Genomic DNA, 17,621 nt, shown 5'->3' on the forward strand with positions numbered 1-17,621 from the left:
TCTGTGGTGGGATTCAGCAAGATTTCTCTATTTCAGGAGGATCATAAGTAAAGCACTTGCATACAAATGGTTCAAAGCCCCTAGCAATCTGGTTATAGAATAGAGATTCATCCTGGCTCTGCTCTCAAATCCTTTGGAAAACTACTACAAATCTTAATATGGGACCCCCTTTTTATGAATAGTGTGAATCAATACCTTATGAGAGCAAATTCAGATTTCTTTTTCTTTCACATTGCGGAGATTTGGATTATGTTTACATGTTGAAAACCTGGATGAAGGAATTTGCAGGCAATTGAAAGTATTATTGGCAATGTTTACCACTTAGAGTACACTGGGTATTTGCATATTTATAACATGAATACTACCTTCTCAGATTTTAATTGGGGATTCTGTAAAAAGATTCTGAATACTATAGCTACTGGGATTTAGTTCTTTATAGCAGATGGGGTATCTGCAGGTAAAAGTTGTTGGAGAAAGAAAATTAATGAAATGAACCTTTATCATGTTGAGTTATAAAAAGAGCCTCTGTTGCTAGGCATTCAGATGATGGCACATGGGAAGAATTATTGTGTGAGAGTATAAAATAAGGTTGTACGTGGAAGTTAGTCAACCACATTTCTAGATGAATACAGAACATATATAGCACTTGTACAGAGATATCTTAGAACATAAATTGAATCTTCAGTTAGTGTAGGAGCCTGGAAGAAACAATGTTTCATTCTCCTGTGATATTTTCCATTATGAAAGATTGGATTGTACTGGTTTATAATTATTATTTGATGATAATGTCATAGATCTAATGGTTCAGGAGTGTCACACATTTTCAGCGAGGGCTACATCAGCCTTAAGGATGCCTTTAAAGAGCCATTTGTAATTGTAAGACTGCATAAATGTAACTATGGTAGGTTGGCATTGAAAGCTTTGTGGGCCACATAAAATGACATGGCAAGCCAGATTCACACCATGGGCCTTGTGTTTCACACATGTGGGTTAAGTACTTGTGTGATATATGGAATCATCTTTTATGGCACAATTACAATATACTTAGTATTTTGATAAGCATTCTACTGATCAAAAATGATATCCCCATTGGTGAAAGCAATATTAATTGTCTAAAATATATGTTGTTTAGAATAATTCCATACCTTTCAATGAAGTCTGTCATGTTCCTTAAGCTGAGTCTGAATTTTGATCCACCTCTGATAATATTCTACACACACACATTCTGGCTTTTATCCTACTACTAAGTGAACCAAAGACCTCTGATTAGGTTTTTCAGGAAAAAAAAAACATCACCAGTTCATATGTGCCCACCAGGGACTTTATACTTCAAAATGCCACTAACCCCCACTACCCTGGTTTTGAAAAATGTTTTCCCATCAAACTTTGAAGACAGGCTTTCATATTCAAAATAAGAGCAGGGCTGGCTTTCTAGAGGAGGCATAAGTTTCTGTGGGGAAGAATCAGTAAGTGGAGAAAGTTACATCCTAACATAAACGTCTACTGCTATCCCCACACACTTTAAGTTTATGTCACCATAGTACATGCAAGTTTAGGAACATACATTCTCCAAGATAATGTATAGTCCCACTTGTTGTTCTTGCTTTGTCTCTTTCCAATGGAGAGACAGGAATCATATCAAATGAAATTTCTCTTTTAGACGATTCCCCAAAGGCCTTTATTTAGTGGTAGTAGAATCACCAAAGGTTGTTTCTATGTGAACTCTTCAAATCATTTTAACTTCCAGCTTTGGGAATAAATTGATTTGAGCTTGTTAATTCTCTCTGACACTTCAAAATACAACAAATTATAGTTTTTGTGTCAGCTTCAACTTGTTTTCCCATCTTGCTTGTTTTTTTAGGTCTTGAGTTGAACTTAGATACTGAAGAAAACAGCTACAACCTTCTGTTATTTCAATAGGAAGGAGAAAAATACAAGAGGAATAAAAACTAGATAATCAAGAAAGTGTGGCTGTGGTTCTTTTACTAAAATAATTCAGAAAAGAGAGCATATGCCATTTTAATTTATTTCATGAGCATCAGTGTTTTTTTATATTTCGTTAGATTGGCTAAATCTATTGTAGAAGACTAGATTTCTTACATCATGGCTAATACTTGTTTGGAAAGGTAATTTGCCCCACTGTTTCCCACTTTAGCATTCAAATCCATCTTTCCATTCATAATGGATAGATTTTTTTTTAATATATCCTTTTTTCTAGCAAAAGGCCACTTGTCCAGATGCTTGTGATTGTTACATTCAGTTTTGGTTTGATTTCACTCAATGCCCGTTTCCTTGAATTACACCTAGCTCTTTTAACTATTCAAGGAGAAAAAGAACCTGTTTATAAATAAATAAGTGATTGGCAATTAATCATTACAAAAAGCTCCTATCTGTCTACAATGACTTATTTTTACTATGGTCTCTGGCAGCATTTTCATATATTAGGGGCCACCATAAATTAACCTCAGGTTAATAATTTTTCATGTCATGATTCTTTTTTTCCTGCCTAGCTCATCATTTAGATCAGCCACCCTAGGGCTCTACAAAGTACAGTCAGTGCCCTCCCCCCCACCTATAAAGCCTGTGGTTAGGGGAGCTGCGCTGCCCCCTGCATGGCCTACGGGGCCTCCCTGAAGCTCATGTCCTGAGGAGCCGCGTGCACGTGTGGCCTTAGTTATTAATAAAAATGTGTTACAAGACAGTCTCATTTTAAATATAAGTTTCCAACCCAGTAACCAAGTATGTACAACTGCAGAAAGGGCCTGGGAGGGGAAGGGCTGGGGTGGGTAGATTTTCCTTGCTGTGTAGTGAATCTGCCGTCCTTGCAGGCCCCCCAAAATCACTTTTCCAAGGCTTCTGGTTGGAGTCAGGCTGCCAAAGAGAAGCTGGTGGGCTCCCCGAATCTCAGGCACGACCCTTCAGAGGAGTGAGGAAGGCAGCTGACTGATCCTTGAGGCAGAACACAGAGAGGAGGGTTTGGGGCTTAGAGCCCTGAAGATGGCAATGAGAAGGGGGCTCCCCTTCAGGCCTTTGGTGTCTTCTATAGCAGCCTGCAAGTTGGAGGTGGCCTAGGGGCCTTATACTGGGGGAGATGGTTGAGGGCCAGCAGCAGTGGCTGTGGGGTCCCAAAGAGCAGCTGACCAGCCCATCTGTCAAATTTTAAAATGCATTTATCTAAAAGTTTTTTGGGGTTCAATAAGAAACGGTCTTCAAAAAGTGTTCCACAGCTTTGAAAGTTTGTTTGAACAGTCATTTTTATCAAGGCTTAGCTGAAACACCAATAAGAGTATGTGCAAGCTATATCTTAGAATAGATTGCTCTATACTAAAATTTAGAGGTAAAATTAAGAGGTAATTTTCTTTTATTTGTTGAACTATTTATTATATATTTTATATCCTATCTTCTTCTCTGTTATATGACCTAGATTAAGTTAAATATAATTAAATATAATTAACTACTAACGCTTACCACAAAAGGCCAGTATGCTATATTGTCCATTTCAACAAGTGGGAGTGTATACTTGGGCAGATGTTCCATTGGAAGAATGTTTGGCCCTTTCTTCTAGGGTAATCCATTTATAATGCAAGTATTTTAAAAGACAGCGGAGCATAGAGGGCAGTCCATCCTCTCTGAACTTTTGTGAAGATGATGTGTAACCAATTATACACCCAGTATGCTGTTTACTTGTTTATTTGTCATGAAAAACTAGTTCTCATTTTACAGAAGCCCAAGATATTGTAATCAACTGTAATCTCACAAGTAGTGAACTTCAGTGTTACATGAAACTTATGACTACCATTTCTTCCTGAGTTCCAGACTGTTGCTGTTTTTTTTTTAAAAAAAAAATACAAGTATTATCATTCCCCTTTCTGAATAATTTGGTGCAATTATTAAAGCATTGGTTTGAACAAACCAATTATGCTTTCCTTCTTTTGGAGAGGTTTAAATAGAGCATAACTCTTCTTGGGCATTCCAATAACATGAGGTTTATCAATTTTTTCCTCTTTGCATTTAGGGCTATTTATACTAACCAGAGTCTCAACTACATTTAAGCAATGCACATGCTTCATAATCACATTTTGGGAGGAGTGGACAAGCTGACACAATTTGCAAAGTCGGGCACACTTCAGATGCAGTAGGCCTTGAGAGTTGCTTTCTTTGCAGCTGCCTGCCTTTCATTCTCTTTCCCCACAGTTATTGAATTTAAATGTTTCTCTAAACTTTCCCTAAAAGATTTTATGTGGTGTGATTGCATTACCTCATTCATCCAATTTTTTAAAAGAAGAAAGAAAAGAAGGAAACGTGAAAAACATATTTGAGGGTGATATGATACTATCTTAAACAATTTTAATAGAAACTGTTGAATCCAATATCATCATACCTTGCTATGTAATATGAACTGACTTGCAGCGCAATGATTAGATAACTTAATCTTTTGCAATTTATTATTTCTCAACTACATTTCCATTGCAAATAACTGTAATTACTAGCTCCTTTGAGAAGGGAGAAAGCATTTTTATATCCACCTTTTTTGGTCCTCTTGGTTTTCTGCTTCCATATCTCTTTGCGTAATTTGATCACGAAAAATATAGGTTGTTCTTTCAACAAAGTAACTTGTTTCGTGAAGCCATTTATAGAAAATTGCAGTTTTCTGACAGGACGAGTTCTCAACATTTTCACATGCCTGACACAAGGGAGAAAAATGCATGTCACCTCTGTTTTTTTCTTATATCCACCAGCTGACTTTCCATTTCTTGTGGCACTTCTGCTATGACATTGGGTCATGACTCTTTATGGCTGTAACAGATTGCTTGCTGTGCATTCAGTGACGATGGTACCTCTTGCTGGTTCTTTTCCCAGGTCAATTGGCTGCAGGTACATGTGAAATTGTTACATTGGACAGAGATAGCAGTCAACCTCGAAGAACTATAGCTCGACAAACAGCTCGTTGTGCATGTAAAAAAGGACAGATTGCCGGTACAACGAGAGCAAGGCCCGCCTGTGTTGATGGTAAGATTGGAAATATCATTTAACTGAATATCTAATCAAACCCACAAAAAAGTTATCATGTGCTTTATTTGTTCACATTGCAAAAGTGTCTTATCAGAAATGTATATGGGCAGAAGCCAAGTGAGGCTGTTGACACAGGGATTATACTTGATTTTTTTGCAAATGTTATCTGAAGGCGGTATGCTGTGAACAGGCCATTGACTCACATTGTTTTCTGGTGGTAAAGCCTTTATTTTGTGTCAGTTGGATGATGAGGTTTAGAAATGTCAAGCTATTTTTTGATGGATCCATATGGGCAGGTTGGGTATATGTCAGTTCCATACCAATAGACAAGTCATGATATCCAGATGGTATATTGAAATATTGCTCTAGTTTTTCTGTGCCAGAATGAAAAAAAACCCCTTTTAATTAGGTTTATTATAGTGTGGGAAACAGTTGACCTGCATTGCAATACTCGTGTGTTGAGTGGTATGATGTTTCCCAGGAACGTTTCTGCTACTTCCTTTGGGTATCAAGAGTTGAATATTCACAGCCTGCCTGAGTGGAACTGTTGAAATAATACTCTGCATCTTAATTTTAATCATATCCAGTGTGACCACTTTTGCATAAAAGTTAATGTGGTGGGGAAGGAGAAATGGGAATGGTGATATAAGAAGGGAGCAGTTGTATTATGTCTTATAGTTCTGCTGTCCTTTCCCTCATTAAAATTGCCATTCTGTATGATTCACTGCAGATGCAGTGTGTTGCCTGCAGCTTGCAAAAATGCTGATGTAGAGACAGGATGAAAATATTTCACTTTGAAATCATTTTTATGTCCCAAATGAGCTGCTCTGTTCCAATGAGACACCAGTGGTGCAGTCAGCAGTGTAAGCCTGCTGATGAAGACTTACATTCACATTGCAATTAAAAGAAAATAGGACTCTTGTTATAAATAGATGGCATTAAATGGCATGTTTTGATTTAGGCTTTGTGAAGGAAAACAACTGAAAATGGGTTCCACTGTTAAAAAAAGAGAGAGATAATTTCAGATTTCTTTGGAAAAATGACTCATACTTTGAGCCTATTAAAAGGGGAAAATGCTAAAACTTTGCTGCCATTGCAATGGAATTTGACTTCCCTACTGACTATCAAAGGAGACAGCACAAAGGGGATTTCATTGTGGACCTACCATGCTAAATATAAAACATTACATCCATTCTATTTTCGTGTTTTGCCTTGCCTCTTGATGGTACTGTCAAATTTACTCATTCTTTCAATTTGTTTCACCATATTTTTTCCCATGGCATTTTAAGCCTTCCCCCTCAATATTTTCTGTTGAAGGATAACTTACGTCAAAAAGCCCTAATAGGTTTATTAATTTTGAAATGACAGTAGTATTTTTTTTTAAAAAAAGGAACACGTTATCTGATTTATATATAGTGTTAATTTGTGTACTGTAACTGTCTATTCTTTAAGTTGAAAATTAGAAAGGTAAAGAATATTCAACAGTGTTCAAGAAATGGTCAAAAATATGTTTTATTGTGTCAAAAAACCCTGGTGAGTTGAATCCTGGACAGATGAGAATCTTTGCAGTTTATGATTTGTTTTTCACAAAATTCAGGTATTGCATAGAAAACAGCATTTTTTGAATAGAAAAAAAGCATTTTTGCATGTAGAATAATATTTCATCACAGAAATATCAACGCATGAATGAAAAAAGCACTTTTTATTTATTAAATTTATTATGTGCAAAATGTCTCCATGTTTTATCGGGATAGAAAACAACATTTTGTGCTATTGAGATATAAAACAGTAAGTGATGCTAATTAATTTATTTCTGAGGTTGTTTGTTAGGACTTTCACTTTATCTATACTTTTACTTTAAGGCAACACATTTACCTAGATTGTTTACCAGCTTCCAATTTCATGGGTATCAGAATGTCAATGTCATATCTTGCTGTATTTTGAGATATTGGACAATTAAATTGAATGTGGCCACATTTGTTGCCATTTCTCTCAGTTTGGTAGATGGATGTGTTAAGATTAGTGTATGTAAGATTAATGTTTGATCATGGATATTGTACAGCGGGCCCTTGATATATGGTGGTGTTTCATTCCAGGATCCTTTTGTAGATACAAATATTTGTGCATGCTAAAATCCCATTGTATACTACATCCTTTATATAAAATAGTAAAATCAAGGTTTGCTATTATGTTGTTGTTGTTGTTTTTTTAAACCATATATTTAAGCCATGAGCGGTTGAATATATGCGTGTGACATCTGTGGAAACGGAGGATTGATTGTATAATGTGATCGCATGCTGCCCAAATTTCAACTTTGAAAATTATCACTGTATTCAGCAAGTTTCTATGAGGTATTTTCCCATATAAGCAGGTATATGTATAAGATGAAGATGGAGTTTATGGAGATGGCTGTGATACAAAGAGATAATGCAAATTTTGATTCAGTTAGAAACCTACATCTTAATTAACACATGACAATTTTTACAGTGCTTTCCACCATGAAACAAAGCCCCAGATGAGGTTATGTTTCCTCTAGGAATGTTTAAATTTGCTTCCTCCTGGTCGACCCCTATTCTGGCTGATTTGATAGGAATTAACCCTACCCAGTAGTAGCCTAAAAAGGTCATTTCCTTCCATAAAAAGAGGAGATATATGATACTAAAACCTGTAGGTCAGTTAGGTTCCTGAAATAGTGCCCAAAGTCAGTGATAGGTTTCTGTTGAACATGCTTCAAACCTGGGCAGAGGAAAATGACATTATAGCAGAAAAATCTGCAGAATTTTGGTATAGCAGAAGGACAGCTGATGAATGTCTTGTGCTCACTCATTTGATTCACAAAAGTCTGAAATGGTTGATTAAAGGTTAGCCCTTGTGGATTTTACTTCAGAATTTAATTTAACAGAGACAGTTTGGGGGAAAATTGACATGCACCAATATTTTTTCACATTTTTTATGTGACCGTAACATTCTTAGCAAGACAATGTGTTGAAAAGTAGCTGATATGTAATTGGTTAATTGACTGCACTGTTAACCATGGTTTGTATACAAAATACTTATAAATAAAATTCTATAATTTTAAACTGTTATACTTAGATGTTAAGCAATAATCTCCTAAGTGGAAATATTGTTCTGCAGTGGTTTTATTTTTATGCACAGCATTAATTAATATCTTGTTACATTTCCCTATACTGTTTATTTAATTCAGAAAATCAACATTAAAGTTCACATTACTTTTCCTCAATGATTTCCTTCCAGTCTTAGCATATTGGTTCTGAAAATGTGGGTTAAAATTGATTACTAATTGTACACTAATTTACAAGCCTCTTACAGAAAGCTGTTTAGTGGTTTATTCATTTTTTAAAAGTTTCCCCACAAGAAAGACTGCAAAATACAGTGCATGCTAAATATAGAAAATCAGAGTAACACCTAATTACAGTAATGTGCTATGACTGTGATCCATGAAATACTTATGGCTGACACTTGGATTTTAGCCATTTTAATTGTATTGATTTCAATGGGTTTAAATTGTTTTGAATTAAAGCACTAGGGCTTAAATGCTTATGTTCAGTGAGACAAGGATGGCTTTCTTCCAAATGCCCTGCCTTAGTGTATTCATGAGCAGAGCTGAGCTGAGCTGGATAAGTACAGTTCCTGTGAGCATGAGACGTTTTATGGATTGGTGTCCATTAAATTCCTGAAAAGACTCTGAATGTACTGTAGAAGACCTCAGCCTTTAAATGTCATCCTGTTTAATATATAAGACTTCTTAAGATTATAAATACTAAATTTATAGTATGTGTTACTGCTTTCACTGGATATAAATCTAACCTAAATAAAACAAAGATCTGATGGATTTGTTACTGGCATGATGGGATAGTGGGAGGATAAGAAGACAGGTATTTTGTTGCTGAAGCCTTGGGAATGTTCCACTTTCTTGTTCAGATTAAAAGGGTAGATAATTTATTCCACGGCTGAAAAACTAATGAGCTTTCAATAGTAATCATAGCTATCATATAATAGCTAGTTATAAGGGAAGCTAATTAGATAGTGTTAGGTTCTAAACTAGTAGATCTTTTGTTCTTTCATATTCTTACAGAAGGGATGAATATGTTCAAAATCATCACCACTTAGAGGTGAAACAGTAATCAAAGTTTAACTTTTATGCCCTTCATCGGCTCACAGATAATACCATTTTTCCTTTTCACCTAATTTGAATACAACTAGACATAAACTATATGCTGATTTCATAGGTCCCTTTGACATCTGTGTACATAGAAAGATCAGCCATGCATCATAATTACACAAGGATATCTAATAATACCACAGTAATTTGGATGCTAATGCAACTTAGCAACCTGTGACTGGTGAAGATTTGTCTAAGTTGAACTGAGAATGTTACTTGGATACCAGAACTATTTAATGTTTCAAATAAAAGAGGCCCAATTATCCTGGGAACAATAAAAGTCTATAGCCATGAGGTGAAGATAGTGGCACTAGTATGATAAGGCTTTTGGATTTTTAATTGCATTTCAAAGTAGAAGTAGATTGTAATATTGGTCTGACACACTGTGCACCAATATTCTGAAAAGATGGCAGAATTCTTTGGATTTGCAGTAAATTAGGATGTAACTTTTGAGGCTGTCAAGGAGGACATTGAAAATCACAGAAGTGTGGCAATTTGCTGAAATAAAGAGAACCGCTCCAGAAATAAAGAGACCAGACAAATGTTGAGAAATGAAAAGGGCCACTGTATTTAACATATAAAATTTTGTAATGTGGCTTTGGAATTGCTGAGACAGGAGGTTAGCCCTAAATCACATCCAAAGCCTATTTCCCAAAAATATAATGCATTTTTAACCATCAGAGGTTGATCACAGAATTGTGTTAGAGGACCGAAAAATGCCCAAAGGAGTGTTCTCCCTAGGTGTTTCTAGATCCCCCAATGCAATTCTGAGGTCAACTTCCATTTGACATTGACCATGGAATTTTGCTGGAGGATCCCTAAATTTCTAGAGAGATTCTTTTTGGTTATGTATGCACTAATCCATGAATAATCAAATCTGTGAATTCTTAACCTGTAAATTTAAAAGTGGGCACCTTTCTAATTTCTGTATAGTTCAAAATATTTAATCAACCTAGCCTAATTAAAATTATAAGCCAAAAGAAATCTGTGTGGTTGTTGTCTAGCATTTGTAATATCTGCTGAAGCCAATCAGAAGCAGAGTTAGAGCAGAACAACCACCATTACAAATAGTTGGGTGTCATCCCAAATGCTTCTTTTTCTCTTTCTTTTTCTTTCCTCTTTTTATTGAGAACTGTATCACAAAATTCAGAGAGAAACAAGTGTGGAGGGACCTCAAAGAAGAAATCATCATCACATCCATTTGGAAATTAGCCTTAGTGGCTGCTCTTCCTCCATGTTGTTAATCCTAAAGTGTTTTGAACAGGCATCATAATCAGAACAATCTTGTTTGTGGCTACCCAGCATACCATTCTCCAGTGGAAAAAACATGAATATTGGAAATGTATTATAAGTCTTTGAATTTGAAACAGAAGATCAAACAAAAATAACTATTGTTTAGGGGAGCTACTATCGGAAAGATATGTGTTTCTCAGGTCTCTCCATGATCCACTGTATGTTTTCCTATGTCATGAATCCAGCAGATTGAACATAATGTGTGAGGTTCTTATTCTAAAGGGGAGAAAGCTACTGTGCGCTCTATTAAACTTTGTCAAAAATGCTTCAATATTTGCAGCATTCTCCCCCATTGCATTCTCCCATATATTGTCCATTATTTGTTCCAAATCTAGAATGCTTTCTAGAAATAATTTATAGCTTGCATGCATGCATCCCCATTTCCATAATTTCCCTATCACTGGACTTTCCCATCTTTCTTTTTCTTCCAGCAATTCTACTCTTCGTGCTATACCCAATTCCCCATCATGTCCTATTTCTATAGCTTCGTGGGTCACATCTGGTTGTAATCAGAAGTATTGTACAGATAGCAATATTAACAATGTAAAAAGATATCACTAAAGTGTGTGGAATATATATACTTATAGACATGTAGATGTGATGGATGACTCTTAATGAATGGTTGGCTTCCTGCTTCGTTAGAAATTATATTTCATCTGCAGTATCCCCAAAGAATTAGAGATTTGACTGTAAGCACAAATTGCTTCATCTCTCACTTTAATGTGGACTCCTTTGGGGTCTAACCTGGCAACAACATGGCAGCTGAGACTGGGAAATGAAAACTGAGAGTGCTGGGAAATTTTCAGATTTAATTATTTAAATTGGAGCACAGCCAGGATGCAGGGTCTAAGTCCCTCATGCATACAGATGCTGCCATGGGATCTTTAATTACATCAAATGCATGCTTTATTTTACTGGAAAAAATGACACATTCAAAAACATACTTCATCAGAAGAGGATGTTTGTTCAAAGCATGCATAATTTTGCCATTTGTATTCTGTGTGGTTCCCAGGTGTTTTTTTCTCTCTCCTTTGTTGTCACTAGATATTTTCAAAACCTGTTCCTTTATTCTCATGGGGTTTTCTATTGTGGTTCTTTGGGCTCTCTGATCCAAGCTGAAAATCCATACTGAGATTTCCTACTTTTGTGAAGCTGGGATTCTTGTCTCCCAGACCACACTGAAAAGGCATTGCAGTGATACACATTATAAAAATAGGTTTGCAAAACGTATTGACATTTTGTGTACACAGAAGTCTGTTTGCTATTGTTAACTGTGACATGATATGCATTTCATTTTGTGGTCTTCATTGATGCTTGTGAGGCTTGGGAAGAGAAGGTCAAATACATCAGTATATAGCATTCATAAGTTTCCAGATAGGGCTTATCTATAGCTGTATTTTCTTTTATTTAGCTTTTTGTGGGGAGGGGGTGAATAGTTCCATTAGTTGTGTAATTTGAATGCACATCAAAATGATCTCATACCGAGAGTAAAGAAATGCTGCCAAACACAGATTTCATTGTTGATTCTTATGCCCATCTGATGTATGTCAGATCTCTTGTGTGTACTCTCTTTCATTTGTGTGAAAAGTTTGTGCGCCCTACTGCTGAGTTCTGGAATTAAATCAGAAATAAGGAATGCCTGGGATAATTTCCAAGCCCAGTCTCACTGGAATGCCTTTATCCTATCTAACTACACTTTGCAAATCATTGCAAAAATACCCACAGCTCACAGTGTTGTCTGTGGTGGTATTTAGGCTGATAGGTACCAAGTGGTCTCAATGCAGTAACTCTTTAGCAGAGACACTGTAGCAGCTCTCTGTAGAGCTAATTAATAGAAAATAAGGATACCAAAGAGAAGAATGTCAAATTGGAGGAACCCATTACATATAAAGTTGTCAATTGAGTTTTTTTCTTATTCATTGGCTTTTTATGAAAATCATACAGGTTACAATCATAGTACTACTTACATCATAGTACAAACCTTGACATTCTATGAATCAATGTAGGTGACTATTTACAGTTTTTGTAACTTAAGTTACAGGTTTAGTTTGTACTTCCTTTTTCAATATAGGACATTAGTTTCCCCTTGAATCCCTCCACCCCCAACTCCCTCTTCCCACCTGGGTCAGCTTATATCAATTGATTTAATTGTCTAGATTGCCAGACAAATGAAAAATAAAATTTGAATAGTTATTTGAAGCAGAACTGGAATAGTTAATGGTATTGTTTAATTGACAAAATCGAAGGAAATGATAGGTACAGAATTTTGAACCAGGCCATCAAGGTGTCCATTGTATAATTGTTTCTGCCTCTTTCCACACTGTAATGAAAGAATTATTTACCATTATAATAGGCCATGGTGCCAGACTTTTTCTAGGTAAGCCCATGTTGTCAGCACCATCACATCTATCTAAATCCATAATAAAAGCAAAAACCCGTATGTGTGTATGTGTCACAGGTGTCCGCTCACACAGACAGCCTCCAGCCTCCACAAACAGGCTACAGTTCCCAGTGCCAAGAAGCCAACAGGTCATTCTTTTCCACTGACATTGCGGTTACAGCAATGAACATGCAGCCCAACCCCTGCCAATGTCCTTCCCAAAGACTACGGCCCACCACCCAAGGAATGCTTTCATTTGGGGACCATTTCATCCTAGATTTTGCATTTTCTTCCACCACAGGTAGGCATTCCAGGGTTCTCCATTGCTGTGAAATTTGCATGACCCCGTCCACTGCCCTTCCACCACAGGCAGGCATCCCAGGTTTCTCCATTGCTGTGGAATTTGCATGACCCCACCTACTACTCTTCCCTTTCAAATCTCTCTGCATAACAAACAGATCAGAACTGAGCAGGAACTAAACTTACTGGAGGAGTTTGGGGATTGACCGCACATGGTAGAAGTTGTAGTTCACCCTGCATCAAGTCAGAGCACTGTGACTCCTACTGGGGAATTTAGAGGAGTTGTAGTTCACCTACATCCAGAACGCTATGAACCCAAACAATGATGGCTCCGGCCCAAACTTGCCATGCATCCCCAATATACCCAGATTTGAATACTTGTGGGTTTACAAGGGAATTGCCCTGCACATTTGGGAGGAGTAGATACTGGGATTTATAGTTCACCTGCCATGAATGAGCATTTCGAACCCCACCAATCATGGACCAGCACCAAACTTGGCACACAGAGTCCCCATAACCAAAAGAGCATATTAGACAAGTTTTGGGGAAAGGGACTTATAGTTCACCTGCATCCAGAGAAACAATGACCCCCACTGACAATGCACCAAACTTTGCACAGAGAAGCCGCATGACCAATTGAACATACTGCAGGTGTTTGTACCAAGTACCCTTTATTTTCGGAATTGTAGTTCACCTGCATCTAAAGACCACTGAACCCAGCTAATGATGGATCTGGACCAAACTTCGCACACAGACTGAACATTGCCTACTGTACATACTGACACATCTTTCGGGACAATTTCTCCAGGACTCTAGGAATTGTAGTTGTTCATCCCCATCCACAGAGCACTACAGCCAGGTGATGACCACCCAACAACACATCTTGACCACCCTTGCTACACAGGCCTAAAATGGCCAACTTTAAATACTGCCAGGGTTTGGGGAGGATTGACCCACACTTCTGGGAATAACACTTCACCCACTCTAAACAGAATACATAACATTGAAAGACAAATAATACCATTCTCAAATGACCCGGGCACCGCCAGGTCCCTAAGCTAGTATTATATGAAGGAGAGAAAAGGCATGGGACTTTGAAAAGCATTCAGGCTTACAAGCAAAGCATATTGATACGGTCCCTCTCCCAGTGCTCTCAGTGGGAACATAAAATGGGGACCTGGCATTAAAAATAAAGGGTTTTTAGAAAATCATTTTATCATATTTCATTACAAATCAGTAAATGTAAAAGCCATCAGGATCTGGCTGGACACAGTTGGAAATACAATTCTGGATTAGGAGGATGTTTGATCCATTGTACAAAATGTGTGTATATGAGTTTTAAAGGTCATTTTAAGTGTATTTATTGTATTTTAATCTTTTTTTACCACACTGTTACTATTTGTTTATTAAACTTTAAACTTGACTAAGTGTGGGATTGTTAACCGCCTTGAGTTCCCATGGAAATAAAGGCAGAGTACAAATAATACACACCCAGCAGCACAGACACACATAGCTGCATTTAGCAATTCTTTTTTCTTGGCAGTACTCATGAAGGAGATGATCCATATTTTCTTTTTCACATCCAGATGTGTTGTCCAACTACTGTAATATGATAAGATGGAAAATGAACCCCAACACTCAACATTTTCTGAAATCTGTGGCTATAGTAGATCCATTAGAAAAGCTTCCTGTCTTTTCTATAGTCATTGTAGAATTTCATTATACCACTGGGAAAGAATAATAGAATGAGTGGAGATAACTAGCAGCATATAATGACAGTGTCAACAACAGCCTTCCATACTCATGTCAAGAAAAATAAGGCAAAACTGTCTTCAAGAGCCTTTACTACTTTCTGTGAGAGATTCAATAACTATTGAATCCAACTCTTTATGGCTTTCATAAGAGTTCATTATCCCTAGAGCTTATTAACCTTAGTTGCAGTTCTACAATGCAATCTTAATGATTTCTTCTTCATATTGTCTGCAGGCATTGTTGACATTACATGGTCATCTTCACCGATGCCAAAAGGATTCTATTTCTGAAGTAGTTGTATGAACCTATACTGAAAGCAATGTTGTTCAATTTCCACCCTACTAATAATAAATTGAGTAATAGACCCTGGCAAAGTCCCCCCTCCCATTTTTCTCATTAATCTCAGCAACTAAGTTACTGATTCTGTAGAGATAGCTCACCTACGTTCATATTTTTCTCTGTTATATATAACCTCTACTTTTAAATATGTAGATTATTGTAGAATGCTGGGATCCATTTCAGTTCAAAAAGACGGCCACATTCATAGGGTCTCCTAGCAGATTACACTCTATGGACACTGATAGACAGAGTGATCTTGGGATTGGAACCAGTGATTTCCACACCTGAAAAATGAGTTTTTTCTAGCCATTGTTCCATCTTTGTCATAGCTGTCATGAGGAAGGTGAGCTTCTCAGAGTCAGCAACCTCAGCATTCCATTTGCTTTTTACTACATACACAAGTGAAAGAAAGGAAAGACGGGGTAATAAATACTACCAACTATTGTGGAGAACAAGTAGGTATCTGTGTTTCTCTCTTCCCAAGAACATTTATTTCTGTAGGAACATCATTGTACTAGAATTGTATGTGTTTGTGTGGACATGCATGTGCCTAGCTAGTTCTGTGACATCTCGAGCAATTTAGGGCTCAAAGGAACGGTTCCATATATACCATGAGATATACGTGTTACTATTTTATTTAATTTTATTTATTTACTATACTTTTACCCTGCTCTTCTTACCCCGGAGGGGACTCGGCGGCTTGACAATGTGGCAGTAATTCAATGCGTTTAAAACAAAATACAAAGATAGTCATTTAAAATACACATTAAAATACAATAAAAACAGAATTAAAACCATTAACATCACGTGATCCAAGAGCAAAGTCCATTGATCAGTTCCGTGTCTTTCATGTCTATTACTGCACCAGATTTCTGAAGGCTTGGTCAAAGAGCCATGTCTTCACTGCGGAAGATCAGGAGGGAGGGGGCTGATCTAATACTATCCATATATGTTCCAGGTAAATCATGGTATATGTGTGTTACCATCCATTTGTATTGTGGGTTAGGGATTTCGGTATAAATATAATTTTGTAATAAGGCAATAAGATTTCCCTCCTCTTCTCTCTGTGCCATCTCAAGATATCATCTACAGAGATTGGTGCTACTGAAAATATAGATCCTAGAGTGGTGCAGGTCAGGAAGCTATTGACTGTCAGTATGAGGTGAGTTTCCAGCAAAGAAATCAACAGCTTTAGTCAATGGGCTCAAATATGGTGTCAATCTGAAGTTCATGGGAAGAGGGGATGGACCAGATGTTCCCTCAGCAAATACTTTAAGAGGCTAATCTAGTGCATATTTTGAAGATGAGAGGGAGCTATGAAGAGGGGTGATAACTCTCTTGTTGGATTTTGCCCTAAAATTAAAACAACTGATGTAAACTTGCCATCACATAGCAACTGTTATGATCTTTTGCTGGCTGTAGCAGTGGAGTTCTGTGTACAATTGCACTGTGGTAAAGTTCTGTTTTAAGCATTACTACATATACGAGTAGTTCCCTCTTTTGCAGCCTTAGAAAGTTTTTCTTCAGTGCTAGAAGGTTCAAACCCCAGGAGCAGCGGGAGCGGCCGCAGTTAGCTCCAGCTTCTGCCAACCTAGCAGTTCGAAAACATGCCAATGTGAGTAGATCAATAGGTACTGCTCCGTCAGGAAGGTAACGGTGCTCCATGCAGTCATGCCGGCCACATGACCTTGGAGGTGTCTATGGACAACGCCGGCTCTTCGGCTTAGAAATGGAGATGAGCACCAACCCCCAGAGTCAGACATGACTGGACTTAATGTCAGGGGAAACCTTTACCTTTTACTAGAAGAGGGAGAATGGAGAAGACACAGCACATGAAAGCTTTCAGCTACTGTACTGTACACTGCAGAATTATTACTAGCATGTTGTCTATATCCAGTGATATAAATTCTCTCTTTCTTTTCCTGGAATTTGTTTACGTTGAGGACTGCTTCTCAAGGAACACAGGTTGGAACAGTTGTGAATGAGTGACTCCTACACAACAGTGAGAGAAGATTTTGAAAGGGCACCTCTCTTTCCCCCTTTAGTCAAAGGAGGGAGACATGCACATTTAAACACTGTGGCATATCTCTTATAAAGAAACAGCTGAGCCATGCAAACTGCACATTAGCAAGGGCTCTTCTGGCTTTTCATTAGCAATTCTTTAACGATAATAGGGAAGAGAAATGATATGTTGTCAACCAAATGTGGTTCAGCTCTGTGGGCTGGAAATATGCCTGCCCTGCTTCTTAATCATCTGCTTTGGCTTTGGCACAATTCAACATGTTGATGAGTATCTTTAAATTTCGTAATGACTTGAGACCAGAACTAGCTGCTTTGTCTCTCCCTGTGGAGAGAGAAAGG

The 17,621-nt window shown here is 37.4% G+C and overlaps 1 protein-coding gene across 9 annotated transcripts in view; it reads left to right on the forward strand.

The window, feature by feature from the left end:
• Window positions 1-17,621, forward strand: part of tafa5 (TAFA chemokine like family member 5) — a 504,871-nt gene that overhangs the window by 222,195 nt on the left and 265,055 nt on the right. For all 9 annotated transcript variants that reach the window (XR_506421.3, XR_010006657.1, XR_010006658.1 and 6 more), the window contains exon 2: window positions 4,861-5,010. Coding sequence is in view for 6 of the 9 variants with exons in the window: in XM_062982243.1 (XP_062838313.1) it covers window positions 4,861-5,010 (150 nt within the window). In the remaining 3 variants the exon portion in view is untranslated. The remainder of the gene's footprint in view (window positions 1-4,860; window positions 5,011-17,621) is intronic.

Source organism: Anolis carolinensis, chromosome 5 (genome assembly GCF_035594765.1).
Source record: "Anolis carolinensis isolate JA03-04 chromosome 5, rAnoCar3.1.pri, whole genome shotgun sequence".
Lineage (NCBI taxonomy): Eukaryota > Metazoa > Chordata > Lepidosauria > Squamata > Dactyloidae > Anolis > Anolis carolinensis.